General features: G+C 33.3%; 1 protein-coding gene across 1 annotated transcript in view; it reads right to left on the minus strand.

Moving 5' to 3' along the window:
* Positions 1 to 371: 371 nt before the first annotated feature.
* Positions 372 to 26,775, minus strand: part of LOC127721821 (hemicentin-1-like) — a 33,809-nt gene continuing 7,405 nt past the window's right edge. Inside the window, exons 7-20 of the mRNA XM_052228627.1 lie at positions 24,435 to 24,653; positions 23,553 to 23,678; positions 22,459 to 22,623; positions 15,655 to 15,776; positions 15,239 to 15,398; positions 13,995 to 14,071; positions 12,918 to 13,071; positions 12,354 to 12,523; positions 8,645 to 8,756; positions 7,105 to 7,303; positions 6,472 to 6,541; positions 4,422 to 4,651; positions 3,777 to 3,912; positions 372 to 797 (exon numbers count right to left, since the gene is read on the minus strand). Coding sequence (XP_052084587.1) covers positions 738 to 797; positions 3,777 to 3,912; positions 4,422 to 4,651; positions 6,472 to 6,541; positions 7,105 to 7,303; positions 8,645 to 8,756; positions 12,354 to 12,523; positions 12,918 to 13,071; positions 13,995 to 14,071; positions 15,239 to 15,398; positions 15,655 to 15,776; positions 22,459 to 22,623; positions 23,553 to 23,678; positions 24,435 to 24,653 — 2,000 coding nt within the window. The 3' untranslated portion in view covers positions 372 to 737. The remainder of the gene's footprint in view (positions 798 to 3,776; positions 3,913 to 4,421; positions 4,652 to 6,471; positions 6,542 to 7,104; positions 7,304 to 8,644; positions 8,757 to 12,353; positions 12,524 to 12,917; positions 13,072 to 13,994; positions 14,072 to 15,238; positions 15,399 to 15,654; positions 15,777 to 22,458; positions 22,624 to 23,552; positions 23,679 to 24,434; positions 24,654 to 26,775) is intronic.

A 26,775-nucleotide genomic window follows, 5' to 3' on the forward strand; every position in this document is an offset into this window, starting at 1 on the left:
GCGATAATCATGGTATTGTTATGAGAAACTGGGTAAAACATGTTAAAATGTCAAATTCTTTCAGTAAAAAAGATTTCGACCTATTGTGACGTTATAGATGAAGGTGAATGAATTCCGTTTAAACCTGATTTTGCATCATTTGAATTTCAGTTCTCTGAAAAATAAACAGTGGTGCTCACAATTTTTTTTCCTGAAATATTCGTTATATATACCAAATTCTTCATTTTTCAACCAAAGTTTCAATGGGCGAGGGGTAGCGCCACATACGAAATTATGAAAATAGGTCGAAAAAGGTGACACATTTCTACAAAAATGGACTAAATGGAATCTATTCATACGGCAGGCTAAAATATTTATAAATTTGTATGAAGCAGATACACAAATATTTTTATTTATTTATACTTTCAAAAATAATACATTTAGCAATACTTGCAAATAAGATTAACTCAAGCAATTGAATAAAAAAAAATACACCTTTCCAGGGTCGTTTAGTTGGGGTTACTGGCTCTACTCCTTTGGCATTAAACATAATCACATTAATTACTATTGCAGTTTATGTAAGCTTATATACGACAAGCATTTTTGTTTTAATAAATCATTGTTCAATAATAGATTATCCTTGTTTTTATAAATCATTTCGGCATTTAATAATTCTTTCGGGATTGCTTCAAATTTGTATAATGCATTTTTCGACTTAATCTGGTGAATGCGCAGAGAAAATCCGCTAAATACGACAATTATAACAACTGAATGACGCAAACTGTCAGTAGAATAATGATTGTGTAGACATCTGTTCCCTGAAAGATAAAAAAAAGTATATTATAGGTAATTGTGGAAAAAATCTTTACATACAGTAGAAAACATGATTGTTTACATTTTTGTGTGCAGCAGGAAAGACCTTTCCAACGAGATACACACACTCCGATGTATGGATTGTATGCATACGCACACATGTGAAAAGCTTGCTCTCCGCATGGAAAATCAATTCATAATAGAGAAAACAACGGTACAAAGCGTTCATTTGTTCATCTTATGGATGAATGCTACCTGTCCAGTTTCTAGTTTCAAATTCTTTTTTTCGACCAAATTTTCACCAAATGTTTGTAACATTTGCATAAACCTGTTACTTGACATCAAGCAACTTCAAAATATTCAATCTGAACACTTATTGGTCTTTCTATTCGTATGAGGTCCATTGGTTCATAAACTTTGACCAAGCATTTTTAATAACGTAAAAGAGGAAGGAACATATTTTGCCATCATTTTGCGTCCGTCGTCTGTAATCTTTTACAAAGATCATCTTTTCTCAAACTACTGGACAAAAACGAAAATGATCAGCAAGACAAGATCTACAAATAAGTTAGCATGTCAGAAATCGGTAGTCGACCTCTTATTGAAATTATTACTCTTTAATGACGATTGTCCCCATTGTTTGACATTTTTGTCAATTATCTTGGAAACTTTAATAGATAAATAGATAAATTATCAGCAAGGCAAGATCTACAAATAAGTCAACAAGATCGAAATGGTCAGTCGACACCTTATTGAGTTACCCATTAATGACGATTTTTCCCAATTATTTGCATTTTTACCTATTATCTTTAAAATTATAATAGATAGATAGAAATTTCAAATATAAAAACTTATCAGCAAGACCAGATCTACAAATAAATTACAATGTCCGAAATCTTCAGTCAACTTAATATTGGAGTAATTTCACTTAAATGATAATTTCTATCATTTGTTGCATGTTTCGCATATAATCTTGAATACTGTTATAGATAAATAGAAACTTTAAAACGAAAAAAAAGCTAAGCAGGATAAGATCTACTAATACGTCAACATGACTGAAATTGATAGTTCACTCTTAATTGAGTTATTCCTGTTTACTGATTCTTACTGAAAAGTGGCCATTGTTGAAGATGCAGGTGAGCGATACCTTTACTTTAATTTCAAAATTAAAAATCAAGAAAAAGTATATATTCACCATGATTTTTCTGACAAAAAAAAAGATCCAGTCGTCAAAACTGCAATTTTACTCATAGGATTCAGCTGTCATTAAGGTGACATTAAGAAAATATGTCGGTAAAAATGAACCATGAGATCAAATCGTCAAAACATCTCAGGATTCAGTAGTCGGTGTGTAGATGACGAAGTTTCTCCAGCAGTAACATACACCTATTGGTTGTAGACACGCAACAAAGATACCAGACTCATAATTCAGTACGCATGTCATGACCGTGCTGATATTAATTATATACAAGATTGAGCTTTCTAAAAAACTGTGGACTGCTTCGCTTTATCCTAGTTTAAGGTAATATGTGTGCATGTGGTTGTTGATTTAGTATTGGAAATGTGGTATTTTTATATATTGATTGATATAAAATGGATGTCTTAGACTTGGAATATCAATTTTTGTATATCTATTAAGATGAACTCTTCTGAAATTTTAAACAGGCTGTTCAGTGTTTAGTTGGACCCCAAGGGTGACTGGGGTATAGAAGTATGGTCACCATTGGTCTTCCTCCGACCGGCAGTAAAACCCGTGCTAAAGTGGGGCGTCCGTTTGGCTGTGCGGGATGTACAAATTTGCAGCCACGTCCGGTCAGAATGGGGACGTTAAATCCGATGCCTCGTGTAAAGAGAGTGCCACGCTCTTTGCACGTTAAGAACCCTTGCAACAACTCTTTGAGGGGTCCGTAGGTGACCTGTTACAAGGCTAAATTTCTGTCCCTATCCAATATACCCTCATTTCCCGTGGCAGTCTAAATTTCTCCGACCTTAATCCCTTAATCTATTACAGATCCTACCTATTGTATTTATTGTGAACTTGTTCTCGTCCTGAATATGCATGAAATATTTGCCACTGGACGTTAAGCAACCAACAATCAATCAATCAATCAGTGTTTAGTTGTCAATGTGTTTTTGTGCAGTGTGGTTTTCTAGTTCTTTCAGCTGGTCATTGACTTGCGATTTTGATTGCTAGTTCTGTATATAATTTATTTAGAGATATATGAATGTTTAGGTATGTTGATTAAGAGTAACATGATTTTGAGTGATGAAGACAATAATAATCAAAACCAAGGTGTAAACAAAGACTTGTACAACCAAAAGATATTTACAACAGTTAAAATAAATAAGAAACATCAATAAATATTTAGTTTCAGTGAAAATGATGTTGTTCTACTTTAAGATTGTGTATTATACACCCATGCTTTTAAAATTTTGTTCACTTTACTTGTTGAAAACTGAAACATTTACAAATAGACACACGACTCTGGAGGTGTGAGTATTATGGCAGAAGTTATAAAATACAGATAATGCATTTTTGTAAACATTGTATAGGAACATTGTTTAGCAAAACAAATCGTGCATATTGCAGATTAACGAAGCAAATTAACACGTATTAATAATTGATATTTCAATATTGAATTTCAGTGTGCAATATATGCATTATAAAACGAACATGAATTAATGACAGTTGATCGGAACTGAAATACACATAGTTAATTTTCCGGCATTTAATGTCTTATCCTGAGACGAGAAAAGTCTGATATTCTTTATCTCATTTAAGCCAATAGCTGTTGCTGTATCCCAGCCGCATCATAATGCAACCAATCAGAATCTATATGTGATAAGTAATTATTTCAAGATGGCGTGTATATCGACTGAAACTAATAGCTCCGCACCGTGATGCGAAGCAAATAGAAAATTCATTTTTAAATTTGCTTGGGAATATCAAGTAGGCCAGAGGGGTTTCTATATCAATAACTTACCGATGACCCGGAAGGTTCTGACACATCTTCTACTGACTGAACTGACTGTCCATTTCCAAAAGATAAATCACACTGTGATATAAAACCATCAACATCGATCACATTTATGTATACAGATGGCGTACAACAGTCACCACTGAAAACATAAATATATGAGCTCATATGTTCTTTGTTTAGGCACCATTTCTATTGTCCGTTTTGTTTTTATGCTTTGAAGCGTTTTATATATTTGGCTTTCCAAATATTGAAAGGTTATTAAAGAAACATACGTCGTGATGACAGAAATTGTTATCATACATTTTGCAGTTCTTAACATTTGTGATTGGTTTTTTTTTCGAATTTAAAAGACGATATAAAAATGATACAACCCTACACAAAATTGATTGATTGACTGTTGGTGTTTTACGCCACTTTCAGCACTTTATAGTGACAATGCGAAACGATGTGCGTGTTAATTTTCTTTTTCCTAAAGTTTGATTTTAATCCGAAATCCTTCCGCTGAATTTTATGTGATAGATTTTGTCTATCTCAAAGCATAGTCGCATAACAAAGGAGTGTTGCACATATATGGAAATTTATATCATTATAAACCCCTTTAACTCGTACTAGCGTCATGCTTTTTTTTCATATGAGTCATGCACTTACCTGATGTTAACAGCTATTGGTCCAGTAGATAACCCCGTTATATTAACATGAGCTAATTTAACTGACATTCCAACAGTTGATGATATACTCTCTAACAGTGTCCCTGAAAATGTCACTTCAGCTGAAGCTGTCCAGTTGTACACAGAACAATTAGCTGTATTTAGCGACGATATACCACATATTCCATCCGTATGTACAACAGTACAATCAGGCCTCTCAACATCTGTTACCTAATACAGAGGAATATTTGAAAAAGTAAATTAAAAGTGAAACATAATAACATAAAAACATGCTTTGTTTGAAGAATGTAACGATCAAGTTCTAAACCTTTCGATATAATGTGCAATGTTCTTTTTCCAATACATTTTCTTATTGTTTGTTTGTTTTGTAGAGGGATAGCTTCTTAAAATGTCTATTTCGCTGCCGAGACCAATATTAGTACGGAGGTTCGTAATTTTTTGTGAGTTTCAAACTCATTTGATGAGGAATATCACTATGAGCTATTGTTATTAGACGAATGTCAGTCTTTCGATAATAGTTCACATTATCATATTCCTTTTGGAAATTTTGGCAATCGAAAGCAAACTTAATTGACGGACAGACCTGTATATGTCTATTATATTTTGCCAAAAACATCTTGTTCATCAGTATGGGTAATTTCAAGTACGTTAACTACATGGGTAATAATAAATAAATAAACAAAATGGTTAAAAGGGAATACCAAATAAATTAAACAGCAAGACCGACTAAAACAAAACCCCAAAACCGAGAAAAAAAAATAACTAACAAAGACAAACAATACCGAAAAAAAGATAGTCACGAAAGCCTATTTTGGTACAGGCAAGTTATATTGTAAATTTTAACAGGTTTAACATGCTAGAACATAGGTTGTAAAGGTTAAAGACAAATAAAAAGGTACGCAGTCCAGTTATCAACTCAAAACATCTTATTTTAACAAAGACACAAAGACGGCACATATTTGGAAAGAAGTGTTGTTTGGTATTTAACTGTAAGTAGAATACTGTCGCTCAAGAAAATATGTAAACAAGCTTACGTTTGTCAGGATTAAAAGGTAACCACGTTTGTCAGGATGAATAGATAAAAAAATGTGTCAGGAATAATAGGTAAACAAGTGTGTCCGGGTTTTAAAGTATACAAGTATATTAGGTGTATTAGGGTAAAAATGTATACAATTGTGTCAGACAAAAAAGGTATACCAGTGTGTCAGGTTTTTTGTACAGGTATGTCAGGGAAAATCGGTATGTGACTGTGTAAATCAGTATACAGTTTCTTCAACGTAAATAGTTATACAAATGTGTCAGAGCAGATAGCTTTACAAGTGATTGAGAGTTAATAAGTATACAATTATGTCAAGTTATGACTAATGTGTCAGGGTTAAGAAAGGATAAATGGACAGTTTTGATTCCCTTCTGATTGCAACTTTTTGTGATGCCAATAAGAATATTAGACTAGTAGCATGTTTCAGAACCATGTCTCCAAACAATTGTAGAAAGTACCAGACGTGTGAGAACGTAATACTAAGAAAAGCCTAGTCGAAAAACTTCGGAAATTTTATTAATCAAGTAAATTTCGTTGATTGAAGTAGTGTTTCCGTCTCTGTAAAATTTGTACAATATTGAAATGATTCGCTTTATATTTTATAGACCAATGTTATAGATACAACCAATACTAATTTCCTAACCACGAATGGGCAACAAAACCACTGACAAAATACCTACAGAAAATAAGAAAAAAGTATTTCGAGAACCAAACTACCATTAGTTATAACTAACCTAGTTAAATTAGTCATATGTCTCATATAAACATTATCTTCAGTATAGCTAATTTACCGTGTTTGTTCAATTTAAAATTCATCAAATATGTATCAAAGTACAATTTAGTTAAGGTTTTCAACAGTTTGTAGTATCGAAATTTGGTAATGTCAAATTTTATTTAAGTTATCAAAACATCATTTACATGAAAGTGTACTTTTAAGAGAAGTTATTAAAAAATAGTTCTTCTAAGTTATGTTTTAGAATTTTGAGCATACCACAAGTTTCCTGGTGATACTCTGTTGAACCTCTCCAGTTGATATAATTGCAACTGATATCGTATACGAGCTGAAATAAAAGTTGAAATGTAAGGTAAAAGATACGTCTTTTTTTGTAAGATGCGCATAGTGTATAGATATTTAATATGAGGCATAGACATCAACAGCTAGCTTTTTGCAAATCATTTACTACAATCAAAATGTATGATCATGAAAAGTTTTATATTATAGCAAAATATAATATAAGATCGGTTTGTCATGAAAAAAAAAACAATTGAAATAACACTTTTAAATTTCCATGCGTCCGACGCGCTTTTCTTGATTTATCTTCATTAGGAACGCTTAAAGCCGAATATTTGAAAGCCAAGGATGATTAAGAACTGAAACAGATATGGGGCTATATGACCAAAAAGTATCTACAAATAATAACCAAATCATCGAAGGCCTATTTTGCCTGAGGGAGTTGCAACCTTCATTTCTTAATATTCTATAAATTACAAAGGGAAAATTTAATCAAGGTATGTTATTAATCACGACTTGCACATTTATATATTTGATTTTGTTTGAAAGAATATTGTGAATTATATGAACTGATTTTCAAATAACGCTTTTTATTCAACAAATGATACATACAATATAACAGAGGGTGTGGTAGGCTTTACAGCAAAGGTTCCATTAGCACCATCTCCAGGAAGAAGGGTATGCTCTACAGCTGTGGTTCCTTGGACAAATGAATGGTCGTCTGATATTATCACATTATAGGTCTCTGTCACAGCACCGCGATTTAAAACCTCATAACCAATAAGCCTTTCTTTTCCAATTATTACGTCATCTAGAAAAAGTTATTGGTGTTATATGGAACTGGGCAGTTGCATGTATAATTATTTGTGGGCGCCAGGGTAGAAGAAAGGATATGAGTCGTCACGACACAAGAAAGGGGTCAGTTTCTAACTGTCTGTGTGTAATTTGAAAGCCGCAATTTTAGTATCTCTTTTTGTGAGTATCTTCTTTGTGTCACTTTTTTCGAAAACTCATGCCCCCCAAGGGTGACTGGGGAATAGAAGTATGGTCACCATTGGTCTTCCTCCGACCGGCAGTAAAACCCGTGCTAAAGTGGGGCGTCCGTTTGGCTGTGCGGGATGTACAAATTTGCAGCCACGTCCGGTCAGAATGGGGACGTTAAATCCGATGCCTCGTGTAAAGAGAGTGCCACGCTCTTTGCACGTTAAGAACCCTTGCAACAACTCTTTGAGGGGTCCGTAGGTGACCTGTTGCAAGGCTAAATTTCTGTCCCTATCCAATATACCCTGATTTCCCGTGGCAGTCTAAATTTCTCCGACCATAATCCCTTAATCTATTACAGAACCTACATATTGTATTTATTGTGAACTTGTTCTCGTCCTGAATATGCATGAAATATTTGCCACTGGACGTTAAGCAACCAACAATCAATCAATCAATCGAAAACTCATGGGTAAAATGTAAAACAAAAATTGTTAAAAACGCGAAAATAGAAAAATTTATATAGAATTTTTATCATTCATTAAATATAACTTTTCAGGACTGATAATAATAAATTTCCATTTGTTTGTGTATAAATTCCTTTCAATTCAAATTATGTGTTCATTCTGTTTCGAGCCCACGACCTCCAGTAAAAGGGCTAGCACGAGAATACCAAGGGCGGTTCGTAACATTAAAAGCAATTAAATCAATACGGGATCGTTATCATACAGTGCAACACTAAATATGCCATAGGGTGTTAAATAAGCACATATTTGATTTCTCTGAAAGGCGTAAAAGTTCCTTAGTGATGTGATTACAAATAGAGGACGCACCAACATATACGTTCGTATTCAACGATCATATTTACTTCGCTGCACTAATTGGAGTTTAAATGTCATGATAACCAAAATAAAAATAAGAAGATGTGGTATGGTTCCCAATGAGACAACTAATCCCATAAGATACCAAATGACGTAGATGCACAGCCTACGGCCGTCAACAAAAAGCAAAACCCATACTGTATAATAAAGCCTATTTAGAGTATCCTACGCTTGGTTTTATCAATAGCAGATACTAAAGTATAATCACATTTGTGATTGAGCAGATTTCACTTAGGTCAAAGTTGTAGTTAATACTATTAAAAGAAGTGTTAAGATCCCTATACATCTACCTTTGGATGCTGTAATTTGTAGTTCAACACTTGAATGTTTGTGAAGTTCCGAGAGCTTTCTTGTGAATGATCTCCCACTGTCATCATTTCCATATAGTTTAAATTGGAATTCCTGAAATGTAGACCGATATATTCTATATACACTAAACGATGTCCAATTATCAACAAGATCTTTCGTGAGTTATTTCTCACAAATGGTACCTCCGTTATCTAATAGTATTCGGTTAACAATAAATTGATGAACAATGAATTTGACAACCCATCACACAATTAAATTTAATCATGCTCACGTGAAGCCTTATACCAAATTTGTGGAAGCTCTTATTCGTAGTACCAAGAGAGCGACTAAAATTTCATGGGATTGACGGACAGTGATAGAGCTGTATACTCCTCTCTCGTAGAGAAGAATGATGGTAATAACATAAATGGTACCTATTGTACTGCATCAGATAAAATTGAGAATGGAAATGGGGAATGTGTCAAAGAGACAACAACCCGACCACAGAAGAGACAACAGCAGAAGGCCACCAACAGGTCTTCAATGCAGCGAGAAATTCCCGCACCCGGAGGCGTCCTTCAGCTGGCCCCTAAACAAATATATATACTAGTTCAGTGATAATGAACGCCATACTAAACTCCAAATTGTACACAAGAAACTAAAATTAAAAATAATACAAGACTAACAAAGGCTAGAGGCTCCTGACTTGGGACAGGCGCAAAAATGCGGCGGGGTTAAACATGTTTATGAGATCTCAACCCTCCCCCTATACCTCTAGCCAATGTAGAAAAGTAAACGCATAACAATACGCACATTAAAATTCAGTTCAAGAGAAGTCCGAGTCTGATGTCAGAAGATGTAACCAAAGAAAATAAACAAAATGACAATAATACATAAATAACAACAGACTACTAGCAGTTAACTGACATGCCAGCTCCAGACTTCAATTAAACTGATTGAAAGATTATGTCTTCGTCATATGAATATCAGGCACAATCCTTCCCGTTAGGGGTTTAGTATCATACCATCATAACATATATGAGAAGAACATAACCCGTGTCATGCCAACAACTGGTTTTTAAATAAATGTGTTTAGTGCCGATGCAAAGACCCTATAAGTGAATCAATATTAACGCCAAAATATGCAATCTTTAATGACCTGACAACAGTATCGTAACTATATCCCTTCTTAATAAGTCTATTTAAAGGTTTTGTTAGTTTCAGAGGTGAATACTGACATTTTTGTGCTTTATAAAGAATATTTCCATAAAAAAATTGGATGTGAAATACCTGAACGTATAAGAAGTCTGCATGTTGAGCTATATTTACGAATGATGTCCTTATACCGATGATAAAATTTAGTAAATGTTTTGACTAGTTTGTGATATCGAAAACCCTGGTGTAATAATTTTTCAGTAATACATAAATTTCTCTCGTTAAAATCTAAAACATTGTTACATACACGAGCGAATCGTACAAGTTGAGATATATAAACACCGTAAGATAGTGACAAGGGAACGTCACCATCTAAAAATGGATAATTAACGATAGGAAATGAAAAATCATCTCTTTTATCATATATTTTAGTATTCAGCTTTCCGTTAATGATATAGATATCAAGATCGAGGAAAGGGCAGTGGTCATTGTTAGTATTAGCTTTATTTAAAGTAAGTTCAACAGGATAAATTTCTTTAGTATACATACTGAAGTCGTCATTATTGAGAGCCAAAATATCATCCAAATATCTAAAAGTATTATTAAATTTGTGTATCAGATGTTGTTTCGATGGGTCTTTACTGATTTTTGTCATAAATTGTAACTCATAGCAATACAAAAAAGGTCCGCAATAAGTGGTGCACAGTTAGTCCCCATTGGAATTCCGATAACCTGACGATATACGGAATCTCCAAAGCGAACAAAAATGTTATCTAGTAAAAATTCAAGGGCATATATAGTATCAAAGCATGTCCAATTGACATAGTTTTTTTGTTTATTGCTACTAAAAAATGACCTAAAAGAGTTTGAACATATATATTCACATTCTAACTTTTTAAATGCCCATTTAATTAGGTGTGTGAATTTTTTCTTAATGAGAATGTGAGGCAATGTGGTATATAGGGTAGAAAAATCAAAACTTTGAACAGATTCAAAATCACCAATATATGCATGCAATTTATCAAGTACTTCCAACGAGTTCTTGACACTCCAAAAGTAATTAATTCCACTATTTTCGAAGGCCTTATTTGAACAATTTATTATCAGGTTTTTGATTGTACCAAGTGTACTGGTAAGAAGAATAGACAATTTAGTAGTGGAACAATGGCTTGAAGACGAAATGAATCTATATTTGTAAAGTGTTTTGTGTAGCTTCGGAAGCCAATACATAGTTGGGACTTTCATTGTATTTGGTTCTGCTTGTAAAGCGGTAGCTAAAAGTTTATGTTTGTTACAGATGTCGTTTTCTGAAAATGGAGTCAGTTGGAATGTTGGTGAATTGGTGATTTCTTTTTTCAGAACCTCAATGTAAAATTTACGTCAAACATTAATAATATTATTAGCAGCTTTATCGGCCGGGACAAAAACAAATTCCTTGGCTAGTTCTTTTAGTTTATGTTTGATACGAGAAATAGGTTTATTGTGGTTATTGTTAAGAGTAAAATGTTCTTTAAAATGTTGAATACGTATATCAACTATGTTCATTACTGATTTAAAAAAAGAGTCCAGAGATTTTTTGTCAGCTTTTTCCCGTTTTATCCATTTCAAACAGTAAGTATGGAGTGAGTCGTGGATGATATTACGACACTCATTCCAATTAATAATTGACGGGGGACGATATTTAGGTCCTTTACTGAGGAATGATTTTAACTCTCGGTCTTGAACGATGTTAAGATCTCCTGTTATAACATGGGAAATGGGTCCATAATTGTATTCGGAATTACTGCAATTACATGAAGTAGGTGTATTTTCACTGATATTAACATCTTTACACAATTGGCTATAATTAAACACAAATTTCCGGGTAGATTTCTTGTAAATATAACAAATAAGAGGGAGCTCAGTATTATCAAAATATCCCGGAATTTGTTCTTTAACAGAATGGTCGTTAAAAATACCGGCAATATTTACAAAATCAAAACCTTTATTGACATACTTTATTTTAATAAACTGTTTTTTATGATCTTCAGGGCGATCAATTTTGGGAAACAGTTTAGAATAACAATATGCCATTATAATTTGAACGATTTCATACTTAGGACTGCTATATGAAATTGTGTTACAATCCTCTAAAATTTTATTTAACTTATTAACCGGTAATGAACAGAGCTTTGTTAACAGATAATGTCTTCCGTTGTTTTTTGAAATAGAAATTAGGTCCGAAATATTAGATGCGCATTTAAACAATTAATGTCTCTTAAGAGATGTTCGATGTCAAAATATTTTAAAATTAAAAACCTTATACACGTTATACAAACTACGAAGGGCTGATTAAACAACACATTACCAAAAGTAAAGCCAAACCTGGGCAAAGAATCAGAGCAATTCATTTTGGGACTAGTGTATTGAGTTTGAAATTTTGTACTTATGACAAGTTTCAATACACCGTTCATCCTTACAAAATTCAATTACTTTAATACATGGAATAAGACAAGTTGTTATTTTTACTGAAATGTTTATACTTAAGTATATTTCGTTATTACAAAATAAACTTACAGCATATGGCGTTCTGAAAGTTGCAGCACACAAAGTATCGAAATCTCGTTGCAGCTGTGAAGCCTCGTGTGACGATATAACATTTCCGGTACTATCGGTCAATGCAATGTTGTGACATGTGCCATTTGGTCCCAAGTTATACACGACCAAAGAAACAGTATAGTTGTTATCTGTGAATCGATGGGAAATATTAGGAATTAATTAATATATAGCACAAAAAACATTTAAAAGACTACCAATCATATTTTTTTTAATTAATACATATCAAAGGCGAAGAGTTTTGACTGCTTGCGACGAAGAGTAAAACTTCACACATACCAGACGTTGTTTAATATCGGCTTTAGTTTGACTCTATTGAACAAAAAAAAAGTTTTGATGGCAAGATGTGTGAGGGTGCAAAAAAACAATTTCTTTGATATTCCACGAGTATGCATTCGCATATGAACAATCTCAGATTTTCATTATCCGACAACAGAAATGGTGAAAAAGTGACAATCGTTTTGCCAATCAATGATATTATGATAATCAATATGGTAGTTATGACTATTTGAAATAAATAATTACCCGAAATTGGGTTGCCTTTCAGAGAGAACATCTCACCAGTATCTGACTGCTCCAAAATTTCACCGTCAACATTGATAGCACTCTGTGCTGTAATATTCACTTTCCAATCGCTAATGACATTCCTTCTTAATTTCATGATACTACCTGGAGGATGCTAAAAAGAATATTATCATTGTACCACTATAATGAAATTGTAATGCCGGAGAACAAATTGCAAAGTAAAGTTCTTTAAGATAGTTTTGTCCAACCAAATACGTTAACACAAAACCGACTCATGTCCCTTGCGTAATATAAAACAACCAGTCTTCTTTCACTACTAAACGCCGAGTACTTGCCAAAGACAAATACAAATCCAACTCTGGGATTTAACCAAAACATCCCACACTCGAGGTGAGCACGTCATCACAAGACCGTGTAGACTCTTTCACAACCAAATGGAAAAAAACCAACAGTCCTCGAAAAGTATCATAGAAAACTGAAAAATTAAGCCAAATGAATCCCGGCAAAAACGGATTGAATACAGCTGCTAGATACTAAATAAAAATATGTATAGTAGTATATTAAGTGGGTTCTACATCTCAATATTGACATTTCAGTTCCCAAATGTAAAGTTTTTGTATCTTTGTAACTTTTTAATACTTAGTTGAACTAGACATTGGTAGGTATTGGCCATAAAAATGTTGTTTTCATGTTCATTCACAGATCGAGATAATACCAGAGAGTTCACTTCTAACAAAACAGATTTTTTTCACGTCAAATTATTGTTCATGTGTTGTTCATGTTCAGTAATTCAATTAATATTTGTAGCTGTCTTTTTATGGCATGTTTGCCTGAGCTTTGGTATAAATCTCGCATCTTTGGTCTCTGTTGAAAGGATCAGAGTTTGGCTTGTTGTGCATACGCTTGTCTCTTAATGATTACGCATCATGCCCTCTTATGTATTTTGTAAACACCCTAAAAAAACGTTTTTGAGATTGCTATATGCCGTAATATTTACCTTCTTTTTTTTTTTACTTTTACTTTTACACCATTTTTTATATTACAGGGTACTGCATATTTACATTTTTAATATTATACCTGGATTGATATAATGGTTTTGCCTGATGAGGTATATATTCTTGTTGACATTCCAGATGTGTATGTCTCCAACGTCCCTATTATAAAATTCAAAATAAGAAACACAAACTCATACAGGTTTCTGACATGAATCACGTGAAAAAATGTAAATATGAGTAGACCATCATCTCAACAAAGTTTCCGCTATAGTGAGATCCAGTGTACTCTCAAATTCAACATCAACTTGATCAGGTTTGTTCACTCTATAAATCGTACCAATGAATATCGTGTAAAGGTACATATCATTGGATATATTCAAAATTAGAAACACAAACTCATACAGGTTTCTGACATGAATCACGTGAAAAAATGTAAATATGAGTAGACCATCATCTCAACAAAGTTTCCGCTATAGTGATATCCAGAGTACTCTCAAATTCATCATCAACTTGGTCAGGTTTTCCACTCTATAAATCGTACTAATGAATATAGTGTAAAGGTACATACCCTTGGATATATATTATATTGGTATTAATTTGACGTTAAACAAGCAACTAATTATTGATGTCATTTACATACCGAATTTGCAGTTGTATCTTTTGGATCTTTGTGCCGTTTTACTTCGAATTGCTTAATCATTAAAAGAGGGAGAAGATACCAAGGGGCAGACATTAAAAGACAGAAAACAGACCTAATAATGACAAAAACACAAGCAACAGTCCACAAAACATTACACAGAAAACCATAGATTCAGCAACATGAACCCCACTAAATACCGCAGATGAACTCATCTTCTCCGGAAGAGTAGTTTTGGGATTATTGTTCAGTTGTACCTTTTGCCATAATTGTAAGTTATGCTTCTTGGATCATTTTGCAGGTGTACTATTCGGATTTTTCAGCTGATATATACGTGTCAGTAAAAAATAACACCATAAACGATAAAAATATATTTGACTTTAAAAATAGAGAAAAAATATTTGATGTATTATTTGAATGAATGAAAAATAATGTCATGAACAGCAGATGCAACTATGAAACCATTATTGTAAATAGTATATGATTTTGACAAGTTGAAACACACGCTTTACATCATCTAGTAGCGTGTGTGTGACGTGTTAATTCTTTTCATCTGCCGTCTTCTACTAATTGGCACTAAATGTACTTATATATATTCTGCCACTCAAAACTCGCATCTTGAAATGTAGTAGAATTAATTTCGAGTGGTAAATACACTTATCCGTAAACTTACTGTAAATATTACATACCATTAGTATAATATATATCGACATCTGTTTCTGCAGATGAACCTGTAACACTTATCTTAAGCACTGTAATAGTACTATCAACGGTTACATTTTGGTCGCCAGTTTCGCCTGCCAACCAGTCATGCGAGTCTATTATTATTTCACTAGACGGAAATGTTTCCTACAATATTTAAAAAAGGTTTTGTTTTTGTCCAATAAATAACAGATTCTAGAATTAAAGTAAACATCATTTTTATTCTAAATTTAACTCTTTCTGTTCCTTTTTCGTTACATTAAACCATCATACCATTAGAATAACCTCAAACCATGAATATAGATAATCTTTTTCTTTATATACTTTTCATGAGTTCTTAATACTAAATTTATAGTGTAAGACCTGGTTTTGTTAGAAATAACTAAACAGAATTAGGTTTTACCCCTATTACAGTGTCCAGGACATTGCCAATGTTTTCTTTGTCTGTTTCATAGACAGTTCCACCTGTTGCGTTTGCTATTTGTTGGTAAAATGACAATGACGATGCAGATCTTTCATCCCGACCTAAAATATCAGAATAAATTCATCAAACATTAAATCAAACAGTATACACAAGTTTTTCTATTAACTTGACATTCAAGACTACCGTATACCGCTGTATCTAGACTAGGTATAAACACAGATTCTAGTATATAAAAAGATTTCCTAGTACATTTCATCTTCGAAATACACGGATGGCTAAAAGTGTCACTTTAATATCATAATTGAAAATTGACGAAAATGCTAGACCGTCCGGATCTTTCGATAAAGATATACAATCAAAAGGAATTTATTAGAACTTTTTGTCAATGTGAACGAATGGCGCAAATTGCCATTTTGATATCAGAAATATACTGCAAAAGATACCAATACCGCTTAAATGACCACGAGACCTTCCTGGTATTTGTTTGTCAATAAAATTTAGATTACCCGTAAACTGGTATTAGATACGCAATTTTTCAAAAAATTTTCTGGAAACATTTCAAGTTTGATATTTATGTAGGTCTGAAAAGATTACTCTGCTATTCAAAATCGACGAAAATCCCATGTAGAGGGACCTCCTCGATCTTTCAAGCTTCATTGAATTGAATACGCCGCGTTTTTCATGCCCCACCTAGAGGCATTATGTTTTTCGGTATGTGCCTCCGTTCGTCCGTTCGTTCGTCCGTCCGTCCGTCTGTCCTGCTTCAGGTTAAAGTTTTTGGTTAAAGTTTTGGTCAAGGTAGTTTTTGATGAATGTGAAGTCCAATCAACTTGAAACTTAGTACACATGTTACCTATGATATGATCTTTCTAATTTTAATGCCAAATTAGAGTTTTGACCCCAATTGACTGTCCACTGAACATAGAAAAGATAATCCGTGTACTATGGACATATTCTTGTTTGTTTATATATGCGCAAATATTTTTAAAAGCATCTAAGATGGGTTTTTGTAAATTGTATGAAGCTTGATGAAGTTTTTCAATCTTGAAAAACTTCATCAAGCTTCATACAATTTATTTGGACCGAACGGCACATTTTCATCAAAAATTCTTCAAAAATAGAAGTTAGAGGGTATTTTTTTTTCTACTAGGTGTGGGAAAATCATGTTTTATTGAAAAAAAGTTCTGTCAAAAATAAGAGACAGATAATCCAAAGAATTGGAACACTACGGAACACTTAAGTTAAGTTATGAAAATTGGTCCTTAACTATAAAACATTATGTTGTTATTCAACAACCGTGTACTGCATGCAAGTATATATATGATTGTTCTATTGATGAAAACATTGAACCAACCATTTTTGTCTCGCTTGCGACGAAGATCGCAGTATGCGAGACAGGGATTATTATCTGGCGGCGGCGGCGATGTAAACTATTTGTATAAAGCTTTATATTTCAGAAGGTAGAAGCCTGGATACCTTATGTTACGAAGTTTCCGTCTGTCATATGTCCATTGTCCTTGACCTCATTTTTGTGGTTAAGTGACTGCTTGAAATTGTTTTTTTTTTGTCATGTGAATTTCTCACTTATTAGTATTAGGATGACTATATTTAGTATATGGATTCTTTGCAACGTTTTCATGTCCGTCAGACAGGGTTCGCCTGACCACGACCTCATTTCATGGATCAGTGATCAAGGTTAAAGTTACGAGATTATTATGTCCGTTTCTCAAATACTATAAGCAGTAGGTCTACGATATTTGGTGTATGGAATGATTGATAGGGGTACATGTCAGTCTGGCAGGTTTCATCTGACCTTGATCTCATTTTTATGGTTCAGTGGTCAAAGTTAAGTTTTTTTAGTTTTGGTCCTTTTTTCTTATACTATATGCAATAGGTGAACTATATTTGGTGTATGGACATATTTTAGGGTGTACATGTCTGTCTCGCAGGTTTTATCTGACCTTGACCTGATTTTCAAGGTTCATTGCTCAGTGTTAAAATTTGGTGTTTTGGTCTATTTTTTTTCAACTTTAAGCAATAGGTCAACTATATTTGGTGTATGGAATATTTATAAGGTATTTATGTCTGTCCGCCAGGTATCATATGACCTTTACCCCTTTTACATGGCTCATTGGTCAATGTTATATTTTAATGCTGAACTTTGTTTCTTAGAAAATATAAGCAAAGTGTCAACTATATTTGGTGTATGAAATGATTGATAGGGGTACATGTCAGTCTGGCAGGTTTCATCTGACCTTGACCTCATTTTTATGGTTCAATGGTCAATGTTAAGTTTTTGTGTTTTGGTCTGTTTTTCAAGTACTATAAGTAGTAGGTCAACTATATTTGATGTACGAAATAATTGTAAGGTGTACATGTCTGTCTGACAGGATTTATCTGACCTTGACTTCATTGTCATTGATCTTTAAAAATGTTAAATGTATGTGATACTTGTAGTAAAACCTTTATCTTTAAAACTTAATAAACAGTAGGCGAGACATTCCAGCGTGCGTACTCTTGTTCTTTTTACAGAGATGTACGTCACCGGTTTGGGAGAACACAAACCAAACAGATTTTTAGCAGATTTAAATATCCCTGGAATCAGTGTATCATCATTGGCGAAACGTGAAAAAGAAGTTTCAACATCGATTAAAAAAGTTACCGAGGAGTCCCTTGACAGATCATAAGAAGAGGAGACGAATGCTTCTTTTTCAAAGTAACTAAATCTTACTTCGTTATTTATCATTTGCGGATCTAGTTTTCAAAAACTTTTTACAGGGTTACAAGTGATAAGAACAAAACACTTTTTACTGGCTATAGCTCTAAGCTCATTTTAAACCGAAAAAAAGGTCAGCGGAAATGCTTAAATTTGTTGTTTTGTGGTCATTTTCTTTCAACCTTTTTATTATGAAAGGTATATAAAAATAAGAAGAAACGGTAGATTGCCAATGAGAAAACTATCCTCCAGAGACCAAATAACACAAAAGTAACTTACGATAGGTCACTTTTTGTCATCAACAATAAACAAAACCTGAACATATAGTGAGCTATAAAAGGCACCAACATGACAGACTGTAAAACAATTCAAGCGAGAAAACCAATGAACTGATGTGCCTCTTTAACTTTTGCTATATAGATAATCTTAGACTAGTGCTGGCTGAGAAGAATACAAACGGAAAACCTCGCGTTACTGATTGAAGAGGAGTAGCTACAAAGATTTCGGATTACCTTATTTAATAAAAAAGATAAACATTATCTTTTAAATTGTGTCTGTTTCTGTCAGAAAGGCAGCCTTTTGTTCAGTTAGAATTACTAATTAGTTTACTTTTTTTCTCGATGAAGACCGATTTTTAACAGAAAAGATGACTCCTGAGCGTGGGTATATTTTCTATGTTCTTTCTTGTTGTTATAATAGATTCTTATTTATTTAGTTCTCTGTGTTGTATAAGAGAGGCGAAAGATACCAAAGGAACATTCAAACTCATAAGTAGAAAATAAACTGACAACGCCATGGCTAAAAAAAACAAAACAAAAGAACAACAGACAAACAACACTACACAAAACACAACATAGAAAACTAAAGACTAAGCAACACGAACCCCACAAAAACTGGGGAGATCTCAGGTGCTCCGGAAGGGTAAGCAGATCCTGCTCCACATGTGGCACCCGTCTTGTTGCACCATGTTACCACAAACCCGGTATGTGTTGTACGACTTCCTTTACTTCAATCTATTTTGTATCGCCTCCTTGTGGTTTTGACAGTTGTGGGGTAAATGCAACCGAGTTGTAGCAGTAAACCTGGTCATTTACAGTACTTAAAATGTACCTTGATGATATAGTACGGATCTTTTTTTACTTCCAAACTATGTAAGTATCATACTTTTAACTTAAGTAGCTTTGAACTTCAAATTTGACATATACAAGTTTAGTACCTCCGTAGTGAATGTAGACTAAATACATATTACTACGGTGATTTATTAGGATATTTTACTGAAAGTGTTATAATTTTAGGTCACCGCACGACATTCAACAATGAGCAAAACCCATACCGTATAGTAAGCTATAATTTAAGACTCGGCATGACAAAATGTAAAAACAATTGAGTCAAACGAGAAAAATAAAAGAATGAAAACAAAATATGACAAATGGTTAGACATGATTGCAAGCGCTCAACTCTCCCCATTCACTTGAAAAGTGATGTAAAAGCACATCAAAAGATCAAACTAGAAAAATCAGTTGAAAAGGATGACTCTTAAGATCGGCACGAAGCACAAAAAAATAATTAGCAAAACAACACTCATGGAGGTATTAGTTCGCCGCATATATTGCTTTATTGTAAACATGTCTGTGATCAAAACTAACTGCCGTGTGTATATTAATATTTGTTTATTGTAAATAAAAAAAACAAACAATAACAACGAAAAATCAAATAACGTGCATGGTATAAGTCCCTAACCCAGGTGTCATCTGACCTTGACCTCATTTTTATGGTTCATTGGTTAAAGTTAAGTTTTTGTGTTTTGGTCTGTTTTTCTAATACTGTATACAAAAGGTCAACTATAATTGATGTATGAAAATATTTTACGATGTACTTGTCAGTCTTGCGGGTTTTATTTGGCCTTGACCTCATTTTTACGGTCCATTGCTCAATGCTAAGTTTTTGTGTTTTGCTTTGTTTTTCTTAAAGTATGAGCAATAGGTCAACTGTATGTGATGTATGGAATGATTGTAAGGTGTATATGTCTGTCTGGCAGCTATCATCTGACCTTGACCTCATTTCCATGGTTCATTGGTCAATGTTAAGTTTTCATGGTTAAGTTTGTTTCGTAGATACTATATGCAATAGGTCAACTATATTTAAAGCATGTTATGATTGTGAGGTGTACATATCTGTCTGGCCGGGTTCATCTGCCTTTGACCTCATTTTCATGGTTCATTGCTAAATGTGAAGTTTTCCTAATTAAGTTTGTTTCTTAGATACTATGCGCAATAGGTCAACTATATTTAAAGCATAGAATGATTGTAAGGTGTACATGTCTGTCTGGCAGGGTTCATCTGACCTTGACCTTATGTTCATGGTTCTTTGCTCAATATAAAGTTTTCATGGTTTGGTCTGTTTCTTGTATACTATAAGCAATAGGTCAATTATATTTGGTATATGGAATGATTTTAAGGTGTACATTTCTGGCATGGTTTATCCGACCTTGGCCTTATTTTCTTTGATCATGTTAAATTGATGTGATACTTGTAGTAAAACTTTATATTTACGACTATCAGCATAAAATCAATAGTCAGTAAAGCAGGCGAGACATTTCAGCGTGTGCATACTTGTTATAGAAAAAACATTGGCCAATTTTTTTTAAATTACTGAATTTAACATCGACATTTCACCATAAAAAAGGCGTGAAAAGTGTTAAAGAAACTTATCGCTATCTTTTGTTCTTAAATCAAAATATCAATAATATAGTTTCTGCAAACAATAAATTTAACAAAAGATGCAATTTTCAAGTGATTCGGACTTTTTATAAAATTTTACCTGGCAAACAACTACAATCCCCGATTTCCAAATTCTTCGAAAAAGATGGCGTTTCAAATCGATATCGAGGTCGGTGATCCCATGTTTTGGCTCATTTTAAAGCTTTGTCCAAGAAAAAAGTGGAAATAAAATTTAATGAAGATATTATTGGTAGATCTGAATAGAAGGATTTGTCTCTAGTGTTTAATTTTCGTCAATTGTCAGGTGCAACCAATTTAAACGCATAAATATGATTTCCCATGGTAGTTTAGAAAAAGTTCTCGGACTAAGAAATGGGTTTATTTTTTCAACAATGAAGTCCGATATAACCGATTATTGTAAAGCAACATAATGTTATCTACATATAACGTAACGTAATCATTGACTGATTTTCTAATTGTCATATTTGCCAAGGATTTGAGATCGATGAATGGTGTTTTTCCTGAATCGGGACAATTTTCACCCAAATTCATGCAATAACCCTATATTATGGTAAGATTTGTATGATATGATGCGTTTATCTCTCGTTTAGAAAGGTTTCTTTATATAGCTATAATGTGTATATTTAGGCTCTAAATGCAAACTTAAATAATTTGAAAGAAACTCAATGACATTACCGATAACACAAACGCAGTACCTCCTACAGCATTCAGTTACAAAACCTAATTAATTCCACATAAGAATAGACCACTTTCGAGTTATATCCTTCACCAGAAAATTTCATCAATTATGTGCGACTTTTTGACGTCATTTACCAGATAAAGGGGATCGCCTGTATCCCTGCACTATTAAAGTTCATCAAGCGTCTTCGTAATTGTCATTATGCAGGATAAACTAGAAAAAATGTTTGTTCCGTAGGTTCTTAATCATATTCCCTAATGACAGCCGTGTTGATTATCAATTATAAGAACTTAATTTGCCGAATAATTCGTGCAATATAGCATCATATTTTTTCAACCACTCGCTCAACATAGGGAGGAAGTGACGATGCCCCTAAACGCACGAATAATAGTCACTAAAACCAGAGTTTTTGACGGAAATGCAACGAACTCGAAAGTTGTCCATAGCATGAAAATAAATAAATTAAATCTGTCAGAAATATGATTCCACATTTTAATCCTATTTGCAACAACTCTGCATTGTTTAAATAATTTTAGTTAAAACGTCTGAGATGCGCATGACATTAATAACTACCTTCAAAGTTTTAGACGAATGGAATGAAGCGATTACCCTTTGCCCAGTTTTATTTGTAACTTGAATATACCAACCTAACGATGATCGTTTTCTTCGAGAACATTGATTAGTTAGTAATGACGAGACTGGTATATTCTTTGCTTTGGCTGCATTACAAACTTCTTGAAGGCGATTAGCATCTTTTGCGTCTGCATCAGTAAATACATACAGAGGCGAGTTATCTCTCATCAGTTCTATTGCTAGGCAAAAGGTAAAATACCGTTATTCTCACACATATGATATAAGAATGTTGAATACAGATGTTACAAATTTAGAATAACCCAATAACTATTCAGGATAACATTTTCAAAATGAATTTATCGTCTTGAGATACAACCTTTACTCAAACCGTCGATAATGTGCATTTATTGTAGAAGAAAGTAAACAGAGTGCATTACTGGACAAATAATATTGTATTTTATTAACAACCGATGACGAGCTTAATAAATCTAACCAAATATTGGTCTAGCAGAACATATCAAATATGAACAGAACTGAAATAGAAAATCGTATTCTACTTTTAAAGGTGAAGGGGTTCTGTACAGGGGGATAATTAAAATCGATGTGAATTTGAAAATTCTGTTAAAAGAGACAATGAATCCCAATTGACCAAAATTTTCCAAAACATTATAAGGTATACCATGTCAATTTCAGACAATACGATGAAAACTTCTGGATTAGGTACTGTTGTACTCTAGTCCTGCCAGAGAACATAGGTTGCATACTATTTAAGCTTTTGATTTCTATTTGGATTGTTTAAATTTTCACAAATCTGTCTGAAATAAAAATTATACGGGTATATGTACCGACGGGAAAGCTAAACAAAAATTTTAAAAAATGCGAAGAAACATGCTGTCGTCAACAATCATTTGAATCTCCAAATTTTCCCTATTTTAGGGGAGTTGTGAATTGAATTTAAAGAGATTATAAATAACGCGTTCATTTTGCCTCCAAATTAAGATATGTTAGCATTGCATTCGTCTTGTCATTGGACATGTTTGTTTTCATGTTTGAAGCAATCACCACTATATTCGTCCGTCTAAAATGTAAATAAAAAAAAATGTTTTCTACTGTAAATTTATCTGATATCGTTTTAACAGTAGTTTTTTATGTGACGTCCCTATTGTACCTGCTAAAGTCCCTGATCCTGCGTATTCAGGACAGTCTCTGTCATTACTGCGAACTGTTTTGAGTGTTTGAACTTTGTTAATCATTGCATATCCATCAATATACGTATCGGCCGAATTCAATGTTTCTGAAAAAGGAAGATTCGATATTATAAAGTGACACCCAGAAGATATTGGCAGGGATAGGATGAAGGATATTTATAAAAAGTTAAATCGTATCCGATTCAGTAGATGATTAGATGTCTATTTGGATAATCCAAATAATAATGACGTCCTGGCAGCTATTTTGCTTTGATGCTGCCCTATTGACGAAGGAAGGTGTCCGGAAACAAATTTAAAAGCCACACCGGACGTCAGACTTAATTGGACTACAATAAGGACAAAACATTAAATAAAAGACTAAATATGTTAATTCCTGAATGCTAAATTAAAAAAGAACAGTATAAATTCCGTGAGCCTTGATTTAACTATATCAGGAACGCTCACACTATATATTTGAAGCCCATGGATGATGTATAAATACGACGAAACGTTAAAAGCCATTTGAGAATAGTCAAATTCACCTATGGTCAACTTTGCAATGAGGTAGCTGGAACCTTAGTTTCTTAATCAAATTTAAATTTATCAACGGGAAATTGTAACTGATAAGAACAGACAGTAAGTCCATAAATTCAAGATTTGTAAACCTTTCCTTTCAATTACTATTGTGAATAGTATATTTTTTTCTGTTGACTCTAATAGTAATGGCCTAGATAAAAAGGCTAACAATCTACATAATACTAGATCTCAGAGGCTAACTGCAGCTAAATTTGGTCATTTGGTCTATTTCAGATAGCACAATCTAAAACAGTAAAAGGAAAAAGAAATATACATAAAATGCCTACCTGGATCATGAAACAAAGACAGAACATAATCAGCAGGTTCATTGGCAGATCCGACGGTGTCTGTTAACAGTTCTATCACCTTTGTTTTCACAGCGGCAATGTCGTCTGTCATAGATGCCGTATAGTCTATTGCTATTGCTAGAGTCATATTCCTCCGTCTTTTAACATGAAATACATCTTCAAATAATTCTGGCCCAATAATGTATAGCACTCCAGTTCCTTGATAAAACATAAATAGCATATTTGACATAATTTTTCACTAGCAAATCTATGAAGAACCCATAGTCGGAACCTCTTCTTTCATTGGAAAGTTCTATAGAAGTAAGTAACAATCGACGAAAGGTAGACTGGAGCATTGCCTAGTCTCATAATATAAGACTTTTTATCGGATATTTGTTATTCCTAGCTATGCTGAACCACGAGCAGTGGTATTAAAAAAATATTCGATAACAAAAGTAGAACGCAAACGATATGGACGAAGGCTTATATTTTAAAGACTGCGACAATATCTTTTGCAGAACAAATCCATTAAACCCTCACCTTTACTTTTTTTTTCTATCACAGCCTGTCTTTATCAATTTGATTATTAGTATAAATATAGCAAGGAAACCAAACAAAATGTAATACATTTATCTACATATCGACAGCATTATAATTTACTGCAACATTTGTATTTCCAATTTACATCTTTCCATGCAAAGTTATTTAGAACCGAAACAGTGGTAATATTCTGCTTAATTATTCTGTGTTTACGCAAAGAAAGAATATGAATTAAATGAGATCTAAAGAATTTTTCAATGGGTGCAAAAACACTAAACAAGAAACACCAATCTCTAATCCACCCAAGTGTTCCAAAAGTTGTGAATATCATAGACCAACACATATTTCCTACTATTGTCCCCGTAGATAAAGCAAACAAAACTATTTTTCTGTGTGAATCACATTACAAAAACATGGTTAATAAAGGAATTAGGTATTAAAAATTTACTTTAAATTCAACATATATCCCCACGACTTTTAACAGGAAATCTTGAATAATCATAGGTCTGTTCTTTGTTCCTTTTGAATTTAAAACAAGGATGAAAAACTGGATCTTTTTGTACTGAATTGGATACCAAAGTTACAAGTGTCCCTACAAACAATGTTGTATTGCTGGATCTGCTACTTACTGCATGCAATCTCTTACCAATCTATTAACACCAATTTTATCAGCAATCAAAGCCGGGCTTCAGGGTGATGTTAGACTATCTAGTCTTGGGACGGTGTGAATCAGATGTGGATAGTCCAAAGATCTGTTAGAGCATATACAATATAAGCATATGTTATCTATTAATAGTATAAAAACATTTGACTGTTCTACCCTTTACACAAGTATTCCACATTAAAAATTTTAGAACATATTAAAAGATTCGGCCTAGCTTTGTTTCATAAAAAAAGAATGGTCAACGTAGAAACATATACCTTGTTTAAGGGAGGAATAATCATAATTTATAAAACCAAAAAACTCTACTTGAAACAACAAATTCTCTGAAACTGACATTGTCAAGATGATTGATAACACATTTGATTTTGCCATTTGATTATGGATTTTCCGTTTTAATTTTCCTTGGAGTTCGGTACTTTTGTTTTTTGACTTTTTACGCTTTAAGGACTTACTGGTACCAACGGTGATTCTCCTGTTGTCGACCTGTTCCTTTAATCATACGAGGCAGACTTCATATATATATATATATATATTCGTTTGGGCTTGTATCATATTTGCCTTCGGGCTTATATGTTCCGTTCATCATATTTTGACTCTTCAAAATTCAAGAGTCAATCCCAAATTGAGGTAAATTATATGGCCTTCCAAATACCGTTTCGATTCCTAACATCACTGAAGAGACATTAATTGTCGAAATCCGGATATGGTGTACAAATATTTGCACCTCATGTTTGCGGTATACCATCTTTTTTTCAAGTTTATTGTTTTCTATTTGTATTTAATTTATAAATTAAGATCCATTTTTACATCTGGTGATCAGTTTATTTGGCAATCGCCATGGCAGTCAGCAGGGTTTAAGAACATTCATTGTTCGACCTGCTAGTCAAATGCGTTTTGTTAAAATATACTTTTTCACTTTTTGGTCTTTTGGAAAATGTTGTTTGTGCTGTATTTAGACCACTCTACCAAGAAATTTGTTTTACAAGCACACGTATAAAAATTGCGGTTTTTATCCAACGCAATCATAGGTTTGAACGTTGTTTTCAATTTAGACTTGTTTATATTTTTTCGTTTGGGCTTGTATTATATTTGCTTTCGGGCTTATATGATCCGTTCATCCTATTATGACTCTTCAAA

This window comes from Mytilus californianus, unplaced genomic scaffold, assembly GCF_021869535.1.
Source record: "Mytilus californianus isolate M0D057914Y unplaced genomic scaffold, xbMytCali1.0.p SCAF_12, whole genome shotgun sequence".
NCBI lineage: Eukaryota > Metazoa > Mollusca > Bivalvia > Mytilida > Mytilidae > Mytilus > Mytilus californianus.